At 47.4% G+C, this 12,400-nt stretch overlaps 1 protein-coding gene across 1 annotated transcript in view; it reads right to left on the bottom strand.

Moving 5' to 3' along the window:
- The window catches only part of ccdc33 (coiled-coil domain containing 33), a 220,256-nt gene extending 209,496 nt beyond the window's left edge, over positions 1 to 10,760 (bottom strand). Inside the window, exons 1-3 of the mRNA XM_067973542.1 lie at positions 10,490 to 10,760; positions 6,536 to 6,984; positions 4,715 to 4,885 (exon numbers count right to left, since the gene is read on the bottom strand). Of these exons, the coding sequence (XP_067829643.1) occupies positions 4,715 to 4,885; positions 6,536 to 6,984; positions 10,490 to 10,760 (891 nt within the window). The remainder of the gene's footprint in view (positions 1 to 4,714; positions 4,886 to 6,535; positions 6,985 to 10,489) is intronic.
- Positions 10,761 to 12,400: the final 1,640 nt, after the last annotated feature.

Below are 12,400 nucleotides of genomic sequence, written 5' to 3'. Positions count from 1 at the left end.
TCACAATTTTAATCAAATTGTTTTATTTGCCCTTTTGGAACTTTCCAAACGAATTTCCTGCTCTCGCTCTTCCTATTTCTGACGTCTCCCTCTTTCTATTTATTACTTCTCTCTCTTCTTATTTCAAGCTCTCCCTCTTTCTGACTTCTCTCCTTATTTCTTTCTATTTCTAACTTTTTTATTTATTCATTCATGGGATGTGGGCGTCGCTGGCGAGGCCGGCATTTTATTGCCCATCCCTAATTGCCCTTGAGAAGGTGGTGGTGAGCCGCCTTCTTGAACCGCTGCAGTCCGTGTGGTGACGGTTCTCCCACAGTGCTGTTAGGGAGGGAGTTCCAGGATTTTGACGCAGCGACGATGAAGGAACGACGATATATTTCCAAGTCGGGATGGTGTGTGACTTGGAGGGGAACGTGCAGGTGGTGTTGTTCCCATGTGCCTGCTGCCCTTGTCCTGCTTGGTGGTAGAGGTCGCGGGTTTGGGAGGTGCTGTCGAAGAAGCCTTGGCGAGTTGCTGCAGTGCATCCTGTGGATGGTACACACTGCAGCCACTGTGCACCGGTGGTGAAGGGAGTGAATGTTTAGGGTAGTGGATGGGGTGCCAATCAAACGGGCTGCTTTGTTTTGGATGGTGTCGAGCTTCTGGAGTGTTGTTGGAGCTGCACTCATCCAAGCAAGTGGAGAGTATTCCATCACACTCCTGACTTGTGCCTTGTAGATGGTGGAAAGGCTTTGGGGAGTCAGGAGGTGAGTCACTCGACTTAACTCCTTATTTCCTGCTCTCCCTCCGTTCTCATTCCTTCGCACCTCCCATGCCATTGCCCCATCTGTTGGCACCAGAGCCCACCCAGTGCCAGCAGCACTGACAAAACAGAAATGCTACTTGTGGCAGTGGTTTTCCCCGACTGCAGCTTTCCCGTCAACGTCTGCTACAAGCAGCACATGTGGACCAGATGTTAATGATGTCAGCTGTTCCTCAAGTCAATCACAATCCGCAAGAGTTCCCTTTAGGTTATCCTGTGACAATAAAGACGATTTCGCTGTTGTGAATACGTTTTTGAATCAGGATAGTGTTAGCTATCAACCACAGAATACATGTAAGTGTGAGTGCGCGTGTGTGCATGCATGCGCATTTTTTTTATTCATTCATGGGATGTGGGCGTCGCTGGCGAGGCCGGCATTTATTGCCCATCCCTAATTGCCCTCGAGAAGGTGGTGGTGAGCCGCCTTCTTGAACCGCTGCAGTCTGTATGGTGAAGGTTCTCCCACAGTGCTGTTAGGAAGGGAGTTCCAGGATTTTGACCCAGTGACGATGAAGGCACAAGTCCCCCAGATGTTAGTGAGGAGGACTTTGCAGGGTCGACTGGGCTTGGTTTGCCTTTGTCATGTCCGGTGCCTAGTGGTCCAATGCCGGGTGGTCCGTCCGGTTTTATTCTTATTATGACTTTTCGTAGCGAGATTTTACAACTGAGTGGCTTGCTAGGCCATTTCAGAGAGCAGTGATTTTCAAATAAAACTGTTGGACTATAACCTGGTGTTGTAAGATTCTTTACATTTGTCAACCCCAGTCCATCACCGGCATCTCCACATCATTTCAGAGAGCAATTAAAAATCAACCACATTGCTGTGGGTCTGGAGTCACATATAGGCCAGACCGGGTAAGGACGGCAGGTTTCCTTCCCTAAAGGACATTAGTGAACCAGATGGGTTTTTACGACAATCTGGTAGTTTCATGGCCACCATTACTGATACTAGTATTTAATTCCAGATTTTTTATTTAATTAATTGAATTTAAATTCCCCAGCTGCCGTGGCGGGATTTGAACTCATGACTCCGGATTATTAGTCCAGGCCTCTGCATGTGTGCGCACGCAAGGGCTGGGGAACGGGAGGGGAAGACAAGTGAGGACTGTGTGTTCATTGTGAGGAGGAATATCACAAATGAGGAAATTGGGCACTTTCCTCCCTTTGCCCCAGTGTCAGCATCAAACACTTCCAGGTCAACCATGGCACCCACCTGCCTCGAAAGTTGCCTTTATCGATTCCTGCGACACTATCTCACTGTGCAAATACGTTTTTTCAGATCAGGAAAGCTTTCGAAACAGAGCCAAAGCAAGACTCGAATGGGTGTGTTGGGAACAGGGAGGGAAGAAGCAACAACTGGTCCAAAAATATTGAGGACTGTAACTGAACCGCTCCAAGTTACAGCAGTTGGAAATTCAGAAGAGCTTCAGAATCAAAGCGGGCAGCGTAGTTAGGGGCCGTGGTCAAATTGCACACTGCCTTCCAACTGGCACAAATCTTTTTCAGGCTCCCTTAGACTCCCACTGTTGATAGATCAGAAATACTCAGGAAAACTTCTTCCCTTTCGTTTCTGAGATGGAAACATTAAAAAAAAAAGCTGAAAACAATACTGAAACCCACCCCAACTTTTTTTTCCCCCCAAAACAGGTGATTTCTGTGCTAAGGCGGTGGTGGAACCTCACAAATGGTGGGTGAAATCTGTACCTCGGAAGGTTTAAGTGGCAGACTCAGTGGGACATCCCAAGGCGAATCCCATGGGATCCTACGCTCACTCTGTGTAGCACGGTCTTGTGTCGAAATATTGAGTGGCAATGAATCACTTGCCCTAGCCACAAGCGTTGGTAAAGCATCACGTCAGACAAATCTGCGAGACGGACCATGCGCTGGGAAACGTTGCCTTCGGATTAAAACCTACGGTAGTTTTAGTACGCCTGCTCGGTGAGCTGAGACTGCAAAGCTGGAATTCCTATTGCTTCACGTGGCTCGTCTCATCTCCCAGGTGACTTCACCTCAAATATCCTTCACAGGAACAGTGCACAAAGCTCCGAGTATTTTGAGCACCTTCAAAGTGCCTTAATGGTGAGCCTAGTCCGACAGATCTGCTCTTCTGGGAGAAGGCTCGTAGAATAACAATGAAGCCTCCAACACCTTATCAGAGAGCTGTTTTGTGGGGGGGGCGGTCAGCATCATTTTTAAAACAGAATTTTTGATGGCACATTCTCCGATGCTTCTCCTTGTTATTTTGCCCTAGCTTTGATAGCTTTTATCTCCTGTCAGTGTTTCTCACGTTGCTGTGCGCTGTTTCTAAAGAAAATACATCGCCATATTGAATGGCTCGCTATGTTCTGCTGCAAAGCTGTTTTCTTGCGATCTTTTTACACACGAAAAGCACGGCTCTACTTCAGAAACCTTCAATAATCTGTCAGGGTCGAGAAGGTTTTCCTTCCCCAAAATTATCCCAAATGTCAAGTGGGAACAGGAGGAGGCCATTCAATTAGATCATGGCGGATCTGCACGTCAACTCCATTTTCCTGCCTTTGCTCCATATCCTTTGATGCTCTTACCCATCAATTTCAGTCTTGAAAGTTCCAATTGTCCCCCAACATCCACTGCCTTTTGGGGAGAGAGTTCCAGATTTCCACTACCCTTTGTGTGGAAAAAAACGATTCCTGATTTCGCTCCTGAACGGCCAAGCTCTAATTTTAAGATTGTGCTCCCTGGTTCTTGATTCCCCCACCGGAGGAAATAATTTCTCCATGTCCACCCTACCAAATCCTCTCAACATTTTAAACACCTCGATCTTAATTACCCCTCAATTTCCTGCACTCAAGGGAATACAGGTCAAGCAAATGTTATTCAGGGAACAGTGTTTACCAAAAACTGTGTGTGCGCCTTGACAGAGAGAGAATGAGAAGGAAGGGGAGAGAGAAGGGATGATTCTTTGTTCATTGTGATGAGGAATGTCAGCACTGAGGAAATCGAACACTTTGCACGTTTTTTCACTCAGCATCAGTGTCAATCACTTCCAGGTCCCCCATGGCACAGAGTGGCAAATTAAAGCTTCACTTGCTCGGCTCCAGCAATGCAGGTACATTTCTGCTCTGCACCAGGTGAAGCAAAATCATGCACCTGGTTTTTTAGATAGAAACACCTTCATATTTTTGCTAACTTTAAATCTTCTCCCCCCCCCTTTCCCTCCCAACACGTGTCTTTACCTCAACTCCACCCCCCCTACTGCAGCATTATGGCAATTTTCATTTCTTGCCTCTTTCTGGCCCTATATGAGTGAGGCTGTCAATTCAGTGCTAATTAACGATGAATTATTGACAGATTTGTACTACGGAGGACTACAACAACAACTTGCATTTATAAAGTGCCTTTAACGTAGTTAAAAAGTCCGCGAGACGCTTCACAGGAGCGGAATCAGACACGGAGCCACATAAGGAGATATTAGGACAAGTGACCAAAAGTTTGGTCGAAGAGGTAGGTCGTAAGGGGTTGACGTAAAGGTGGAGAGGTTTAGGGAAGGAATTTGAGAGCTTAGGGCCTAGACGGCTGAAGGCACGGCCGCCAATGGTGGGGGGAAAGAATTCAGGGATGCGCAAGAGGCCAGAACTGGAGGAACGCAGAGTTCTCAGGGGGTTTTAGGGCTGGAGGAGGTTACAGAGATAGGCAGGGGCGAGGCCATGGAGGGATTGGATCACAAAAATCTTTACTAGTTTAGGCCTCCACAGCCCAATTAAAAACCATTGGGGCTCTCAGAAACAGGAGGGGACTTTTGTCCAATTCTGGACAAGACATTGGTGAAAGGTCAGGGTGCTAACCCTACTGCATGACCCCATTCCCTGTACTTAACATTCTTAAATCTGTTTCCTGCTTTACAAAAAGCTCCGTCTAAGCCATGATACTCACACGTGTGTGGGGAAGTGGTTCAGGGGTCCGCACAGGCGTGTGCTCAGGTGATGAAAGATGGAAGCTGGCATCGCTAGGCAACCGCTGGTGGTCCTCCTCCGGACTAGGAGGTAGACTTTCTTCAGGAGGATGTGGTGATGGAGCCGGATTGGTTTCTTCCACGGGTTCATTCTGCAGTTGAGGCTAGGGGGGGGGGGCGAAAACAAAACCGTAAACACTAAAAGCCCACGGGAGAAGCAGGCGGCAGCAGCAAAGTCAGCCTAGTAGGGACATCCAACAGCTCGGATTGACGATTGGCTGAATGGCCGACAGCCTTTAGCGACAGCAGCAAGTTGAGCAATCCTGGGTCGTAGGACCAAGCTGACACTCCCAGTGCAGTATTGAGGGAGTGCTGCACTGTCGGAGGTGCCGTCTTTCAGATGAGACATTAAACCGAGGCCCCGGTCTGCCCTCTCGGGTGGGCGTAAAAGTCCCCATGGCACTATTCGAAGAAATGCAGGGGAGCTCTTCCCCGGTGCACTGGCCAATATTTATCCCTCAACCAACATTACTAAAAACAGATTATCTGGTGATTATCTCATTGTTGTTTGTGAGATCTTGCTGTGCGCAAATTGGCTGCCGTGTTTCCTATATTGCTTCCTACAACAGTTACCACACTTCAAAAGTACTTCATTGACTGCAAATGGCTTTGGGACGTCTTGAGGTCATGAAAGGCGCTATATAAATGCGAGTCTTTTCCTCAGCACTCCATTGAAGTGTCGGCCTGAATTTTTCTGTGCTCGGGTCAGATATCTCCAGAACACAACTTTATTTACATGTTTTTCAGGAGCTTTCTAGCTTCCAACTAAGCCACAAAATCTCTGCAACTGCCCACCACCCCAAACAGGATTACACGGCACGTTCCCTATCCTTAGTGAACCAGCACACCTTCTGCTGGTATATGTTTATATCACACACGGGCATAAGACAGTACCTAATCCTACATAAGCCGAGGTCTGGCCCAGGTCTTTTGATTGTGACCAATAAATATTATGATAGCGTGAGGATGACAGATGGATTTTAATTCTCGAACTGCTGGTAAAGTTTTGATACGACTGACTGGCTTGTTTGGCCACTTCAGAGGGCTGCTAAGAGTCAAACATTGATGTGGGATTGGAGTCACATATAATAGAAAGGAAAGACTTGCATTTATATAGCGCCTTTCACAACCTCAGGACGCCCAAAGCGCTTTACAGCCAATGAAGTGTAGTCACTGTTGTAATTTAGGAAACACGCAGTCAATTTGCGCACAGCAAGATCCCGCAAACAGCAATGAGATAATGACCAGGTAATCTGTTTTAGTGATAAATAATGGCCAGGACATCAGGGAGAACTTCCCTGTTCTTCTTCGAATAGTGCCATGGGATCTTCTACATCCACCTGAGAGGGCAGACGGGGTTTAACATCTCATCTGAGATACGGCACCTCCGACAGTGCAGAACTCCCTCAGTGCTGCACTGGAAGTGTCAGCCTGGATTATGTGCTCAAGTCTCTGGAGTGGGGTTTGAACCCACAACCTTCTGACTCAGAGATGAGAGTGCTACCCACTGAGCCACGGCTGTCACCTAAACCGAACTGGGTAAGGACAGCAGGTTTCCTCCCCTAAAGGACATTGGTGAACCAGTTGGGTTTTTACAACAATCCGACAGCTTCATGGTCACTTTTACTGATACCATTTTACAACATACAACAGGAATTTGACAATTCACCCCCCGTTGACCATCGGGGAATTCCTCTCACATCCAATTTAAACAAAGTCCCATCAGTATATTCAGCCCCTACCTGAGGGATGGGTGAATGCGATGCCAGAGTTGGTGTCCGTTGCTGTGGTAACGGTGTAGAAGATGGAGGCATGTCCAGTGTTGGCACTGACGGTGAGCTTGGGGTAACGGGATGAGTGTGACCTCCCTCCTTGTTAATCAGCGGTGTAGAATCGTGCCGTGGCACATCGTTCGGGAGTCGCACCTCGTGGAAAGAGACACTATAAGCCATTCTCCCACAATGCATGGTGAGCACATCGTCCTGAGCACGCAGCAGTGCCATGATATTGCTGTAGCAGTAAAAGTCCTCGTTTTCCTTCGCGAAAACATTTATTCTCGGTGCGTTTGTGCGCGGGTAGATGGCAAAAAATGCCTCTCCTGCCTTCTTTCCACTCTTTATAGATGAGCCCGTTATTCGAAAGGCTTCGATACGTAGCCGTACATCATGGTTTTTATCATTTTGACAGTATCCTGTAAAAAAAAACTTGCATTTCTATCAACCTTTCACGACCTCAGGTTGTCCCGAAAAGCTTCACAGCCAATGAAGTACTGTTGTAATGTAGGAAACGCAGCAGCCAATTTACGCACAGCAAGCTCCCACAAACAACAATGGGATAACAACGAGATAATCTCTTTTTTTTTGGCGATGTTGGTTAAGGGATAAATATTGTCCAGGACACCGGGGAGAACTCCCCTGCTATTCTTCGAAATAGTGCCATGGGATCTTTTACATCCACCTGAGAGGGCAGACGGGGGCCTGCGTTTAACGCCTCATCCGAAAGACGGCACCTCCGACAGTGCAGCGCTCCCTCAGTAGTGCACTGGAAGTGTGAGTTTAGACTTTGTCCTCATGTCCCTGAAGTGAGATTTGAACCCACACCTTCTGACTTCAAGGCAAGAGTGCTACCCACTGAGCCACATAAGGAAGGAATAGTAAACAGAGATAATTATGCTGTAACATGTTGCTCAATGCAGGAGCCAATACTGTCAGCATAAAATCAGACTATTCATTACCCTAAGGGGGTAATTCTGATGGTGAATTACCCCCGCTATGAGTCTGAATGTTTTTTACGGGTCTTTAAATAGGAATATAGTTGGCCTTTCCTGCAGAAGGCAATTTCTATAGGTCAAATCACCCTGTCTCAAATCCCACTGGTCAACTGCATGGAGACTTCAATTCCAAAGGGCATTGGTGCACCAGGAGGACTGCTCTCACTACTGCCAGAGAGGCCATGGCACCAAACTCCAAGATACAACCATGACCTGTTTCAACTCGTTTGGAGAATGGTTTCAGTCAACCACGGAGGGAAGGTTTCGAGATCTCATCAGTTCCCACTAACAGCACTGTGGGAGAACCTTCACCACACGGACTGCAGTGGTTCAAGAAGGCGGCTCACCACCACCTTCTCAAGGGGCAACGAGAGATGGGCAATAAATGCCCAATCCTGGGATTGAATGTTTTAAAAAACTGTCCTATGTCTCTGATAGATCACATCTCTGTTGAATCTTCTGTGACAATCAGCTTAATTTAACAACAACAACTTGCATTTATATAGCGCCTTTAACATAGTAAAACATCCCAAGGCGCTTCACAGGAGCGTCACCAAACAAAATTTGACACCCAGCAACATAAGGAGATATCAGAACAGGTGTCTAAAAGCTTGGTCAAAGAGGTAGGTTTTAAGGAGCGTCTTAAAGGAGGAGAGAGAGGTAGAGAGGCGGAGAGGTTTAGGGAGGGAATTCCAGAGCTTAGGGCCTAGGTAGCTGAAGGCACAGCCGCCAATGGTGGAGCGAAGAAAATCAGGGATGCGCAAGAGGCAAGAATTGAAGGAGCGTTGTAGGGCTGGAGGAGCTTACAGTGAATGGGAGAGGTGAGGCCATGGAGGGATTTGAAAACAAGGATGAGAATTTTAAAATTGAGGCGTTCCCGGACCGGGAGCCAATGTAGGTCAGCGAGCATGGGGGTGATGGGTGATTGGGACTTGAGAACCATCTACATCACCCTTCCCTGGAGCCTGTTCGATGTCTTGTTAGAGGTTTTGAGCCCAAAATTGCACATAGCATTCTAAACACTAACTCAGAGAGGAAGTTTACCTCAGATGGCTATCGATGGGGAAATCCCAAACTCAAGTATGGAGAACAAGTCTGGCCACCCAGTGAATGCCTGGTCATCACCACCTAATAATTTCCCTTCTCTACTTCTTTCGCTGGATTTGCGCACAGCAAGATCCCACAAACGGCAATGTGATGTTAAGGTGAGGGAAGCATCAAACGCTTGCAGGGGAGGTTAGATAAAGGATAAAGCTCCATCTACGCCCCCTTAATGATGTGCCTTGACACTACTCTCTGCAGATTTCCAACATCAGCCATCCTAACTGGTCGGAGGACTCCCTGGTGGATCTGCTCCTGGTCCTGACAAAATCCGGCATGCACAGGTGCGGGCTGCGCAGGATTGCCAGGCAGGGACCCTCTGACTAATTGCCCATATTTATATCTTCAGTACACACACCATAGAATGAGATTGTATGGAGTCCACTGGGAGCCTTGCACAGGGCACGGTAAGGTTTTATTTAATTCAGGATGTGGGCATCATTGGCAAAGCTGGCATTTATTGCCCATCCCTAGTTGGCCTTGAGAAGGTGGTGGCGGGCCTTTTTCTTGAACCGCTGATGTCCGTGTGGTGAAGGTACTCCCTCAGTGCTGATAAGTCGGGAGTTCCAGGATTTTGACCCAGCAACGATGAAGGAACGGCCGATATATGTCCAAGTCTGGATGGTGTGTGACTTGGAGGAAAACTTGGAGGTGGTGCTGTCCCCATGCACCTGCTGCCTTTGTCCTTCCAGGTGGTGGAGATCGTAGGTTTGGGAGGTGCTGTTGAAGAAGCCTTGGCGAGTTACTGCAGTGCATCCTGTGTTTAGGACACTCTGCAGCCACGGTGTGCCGATGGTGGAGGGAGTGGATTCAGAATGGTTTATTGGCACAGATTTTGCCACCATTATGTAAAAAAGATAAGTTGGGACTGCATCAGTTTGGACCAATCGCCAATTATCTACTGGTGGTAGCTGCCTCCTAGAGGGACCTCATAGAGAGGTATTTGAAGTTGTTTTGGTGGCACTGGGCTTTGTCTAACAGCACCATTTTTTGGCACCAGTCAGCAGTCTGATCATCCTGAGTCAGACTACCACCAAAGTCTGAATCATGGCTTCTTGTGCTGTGGATTCACACTCACTAAGGGCTGGACGGGACTGCCCAAAACTAGTGGCATGTGGGATCCTTTTTTTCAATATAGAACCAGAAAAAAAGAGGAAGGACCAAGGAAGTAAGAGAGGGCAAAAGTAAACCATACCCAGAGGGAGCAAATCAGTCTGGGCCGCACTCAACCTCAGGTCTCAGAGGTGAAATTGCTTTCATTTGCTGCTTTCTCCAGCACCTTCTGCACTAGATATTACATTTGTTTTCAAATCCCTCCATGGCCTCGCCCCTGCCTATCTCTGTCACCTCCTCCAGCCCTACGACCCTCCGAGATCTCTGCGCTCCTCCAATTCCGGCCTCTTGCGCATCCCCGATTTTCATCGCTCGGCCATTGGCGGCCGTGCCTTCAACTGCCGAGGCCCTAAGCTCAGGAATTCCCTCCCTAAACCTCTCCGCCTCTCTCTCTCTCCTCCTTTAAGACGCTCCTTAAAACCCAACTCTTTGACCGAGCTTTTGGCCACCTGTCCTAATATCTCCTTATGTGGCTCGGTGTCACATAGAATGAGATTGTATGGAGTCAAATACTATTTGAAAACACTCCTGTAAAGTGCCTTGGGACTTTTTACTACGTTAAAGGGGCTATAGATGTTGTAGACATTTGAGAATCAGGCCCACAGTAAACACAAATAAAATTCTACTTCAATGCTCAAATTCTGCACTTTCTATGGTTTAAGTTAAATTCGTATATATCAACCGGAATACTTTTGTCATGAAATGATTTTACCTTTAGGAAGCCTGAAAACAAATTTCTTCTTGAGGACGGGGTAGATTTCGTTGAGATTGGTCTGCGCGATGATATCAGTAGTTCCCGTGTTTGTGCACAGCACATCACCATTGTTCACCCACAGCCGCACGCCAGTCCCAGAGCCTTCCAGGAGCGGGTTTTCGACAGTCAGTCTCAAGGCATATCGTCCCAGTTCATTAAACTGCACGTTGACAATTTCAAACTCAAAGTCTAACTCCTTGTTTTCGATTTTTAACCGCGGCCTGTGCATATCTTTGCGGGGGAGTCGTTTGCCCCTCTCCAAAGAGCTATCGCCGGATGAAAGTGCTACCTGCAACAAAAAGCAAGAAAGAGTGTTAAACTCCACTGGATTTGAGTGACGTAAAGGGGTAATCTTCCCAGGTCATGGATTTTCAATAGTTGTCACTTCTTCCATTGTTTAAAAGTACAGCAACAGGAGAATTCACAAAGCAGACAGCGTCACATTACCTGGGCCGAGAACACACTGCGGGTACCTTAAGGCTCAGTTTCTAATGAGATAATGAACAGGTACTCTGTGCTGAAATGCAAGAACGGCCCTTGTTCCCTCATCACTTTTGGTTTTTGGGAACAAGGTGCACACAATCTGTGCAGTTTGTTGTCGAGAATCTAGGCAGCAACCAACCACCAATCAAAGCGCTGCATCAAACAAACAGAGTGCACTTCAAAGTCAATGGTGTATATGCCTTATAATAACCAAGGTGATGAGTTAGACAAAGGCCGTCTCCTTTACCTGCCAAAAAAAAAGCTTAAGGCACAGCACCTCAAAGCAACTCAGGTAAACTGATCTAGAAAAACATGTTGCATGGAGTTAACAATTCAATAACCCTATGCTCAGTGTTATACTCTTAAAATTTACCGAGTGATTTTACCTCAAGTGTTCCCATTTATATATTTTTTTTTTAAGTCTTTCGCTTAAAAAAACAATCAATGCAGCAAGTTCTGGGTCTGATCCCGAGTTGGCTAACAACAACAACTTGCATTTATATAGCGCCTTTAACGTAGGAAAATGTCCCCAAGGCTCTTCAGCCAGGAGCGTAATCAGACTAAATGTGGCGTCGAGCCCCATAAGGAGATATTAGGACAGGTGGACAAAAGCTTGGTCAAAGAGGTAGGTTTTAAGGAGGAGAGAGAGAGAGAGAGAGGGGTAGAGAGGTGTGAGGTTTAGGGAAGGAATTCCCGAGCTTAGGGCCGAGGCAGATGAAGGCACGGCCGCCAATGGTGGAGCGATTAAAATCGGGGGATGCTCAAGAGGCAAGAATTGGAGGAGCGCAGAGATCTCAGAGGGTTGTAGGGCTGGAGGAGGTTACAGGGATAGGGAGGGGCGAGGCCATGGAGGGATTGGAAAACAAGGATGAGAATTTTAAAATCGTGGCTTGCCGGACCGGGAGCCAATGTAGGCCAGCGAGCACAGAGCTTTCGTATTGCTCGAAGATTCTGTTGGTGACGCTGCTCCCTCACCTTGTGCAACCAGCTGCAACTAAGGCCCAGTAAAAGACGACTTCATAGCCACCTACAGGTTGCAGCTGGCCGGCTACGATAAGGCCCAAGCAGCAGGAACTAGGTCTGACCACAAGCACAGGTCTTTGCACAAATATTAAAGCAGCTCTAACCGTACACAGGGAGCAGTTACTGACACTACTGTCAGCCTCAGACCTCTAGGCTAGGAGAGGAGGAAAAGATTTACTGAGTATTTCCCAGTCCTGTGACGAAAGTCTAAATGAATCAGGGCTACCATCGGACTGGGTTTGTTTTAAAAACCGGCCCAGTCACTGATCGCCATTTGATGGTCTTAAAATCACAGACTCTTATAGCCCCATCGGTCTACTCTCAATCATCAGCAAAGTGATGGAAGGTGTCGTCGACAGTGCT

The sequence above is a fragment of the Heptranchias perlo genome, chromosome 38 (genome assembly GCF_035084215.1).
Source record: "Heptranchias perlo isolate sHepPer1 chromosome 38, sHepPer1.hap1, whole genome shotgun sequence".
Taxonomy (NCBI): Eukaryota; Metazoa; Chordata; class Chondrichthyes; order Hexanchiformes; family Hexanchidae; genus Heptranchias; species Heptranchias perlo.
This window is presented reverse-complemented; position numbering and strand designations above follow the sequence as displayed.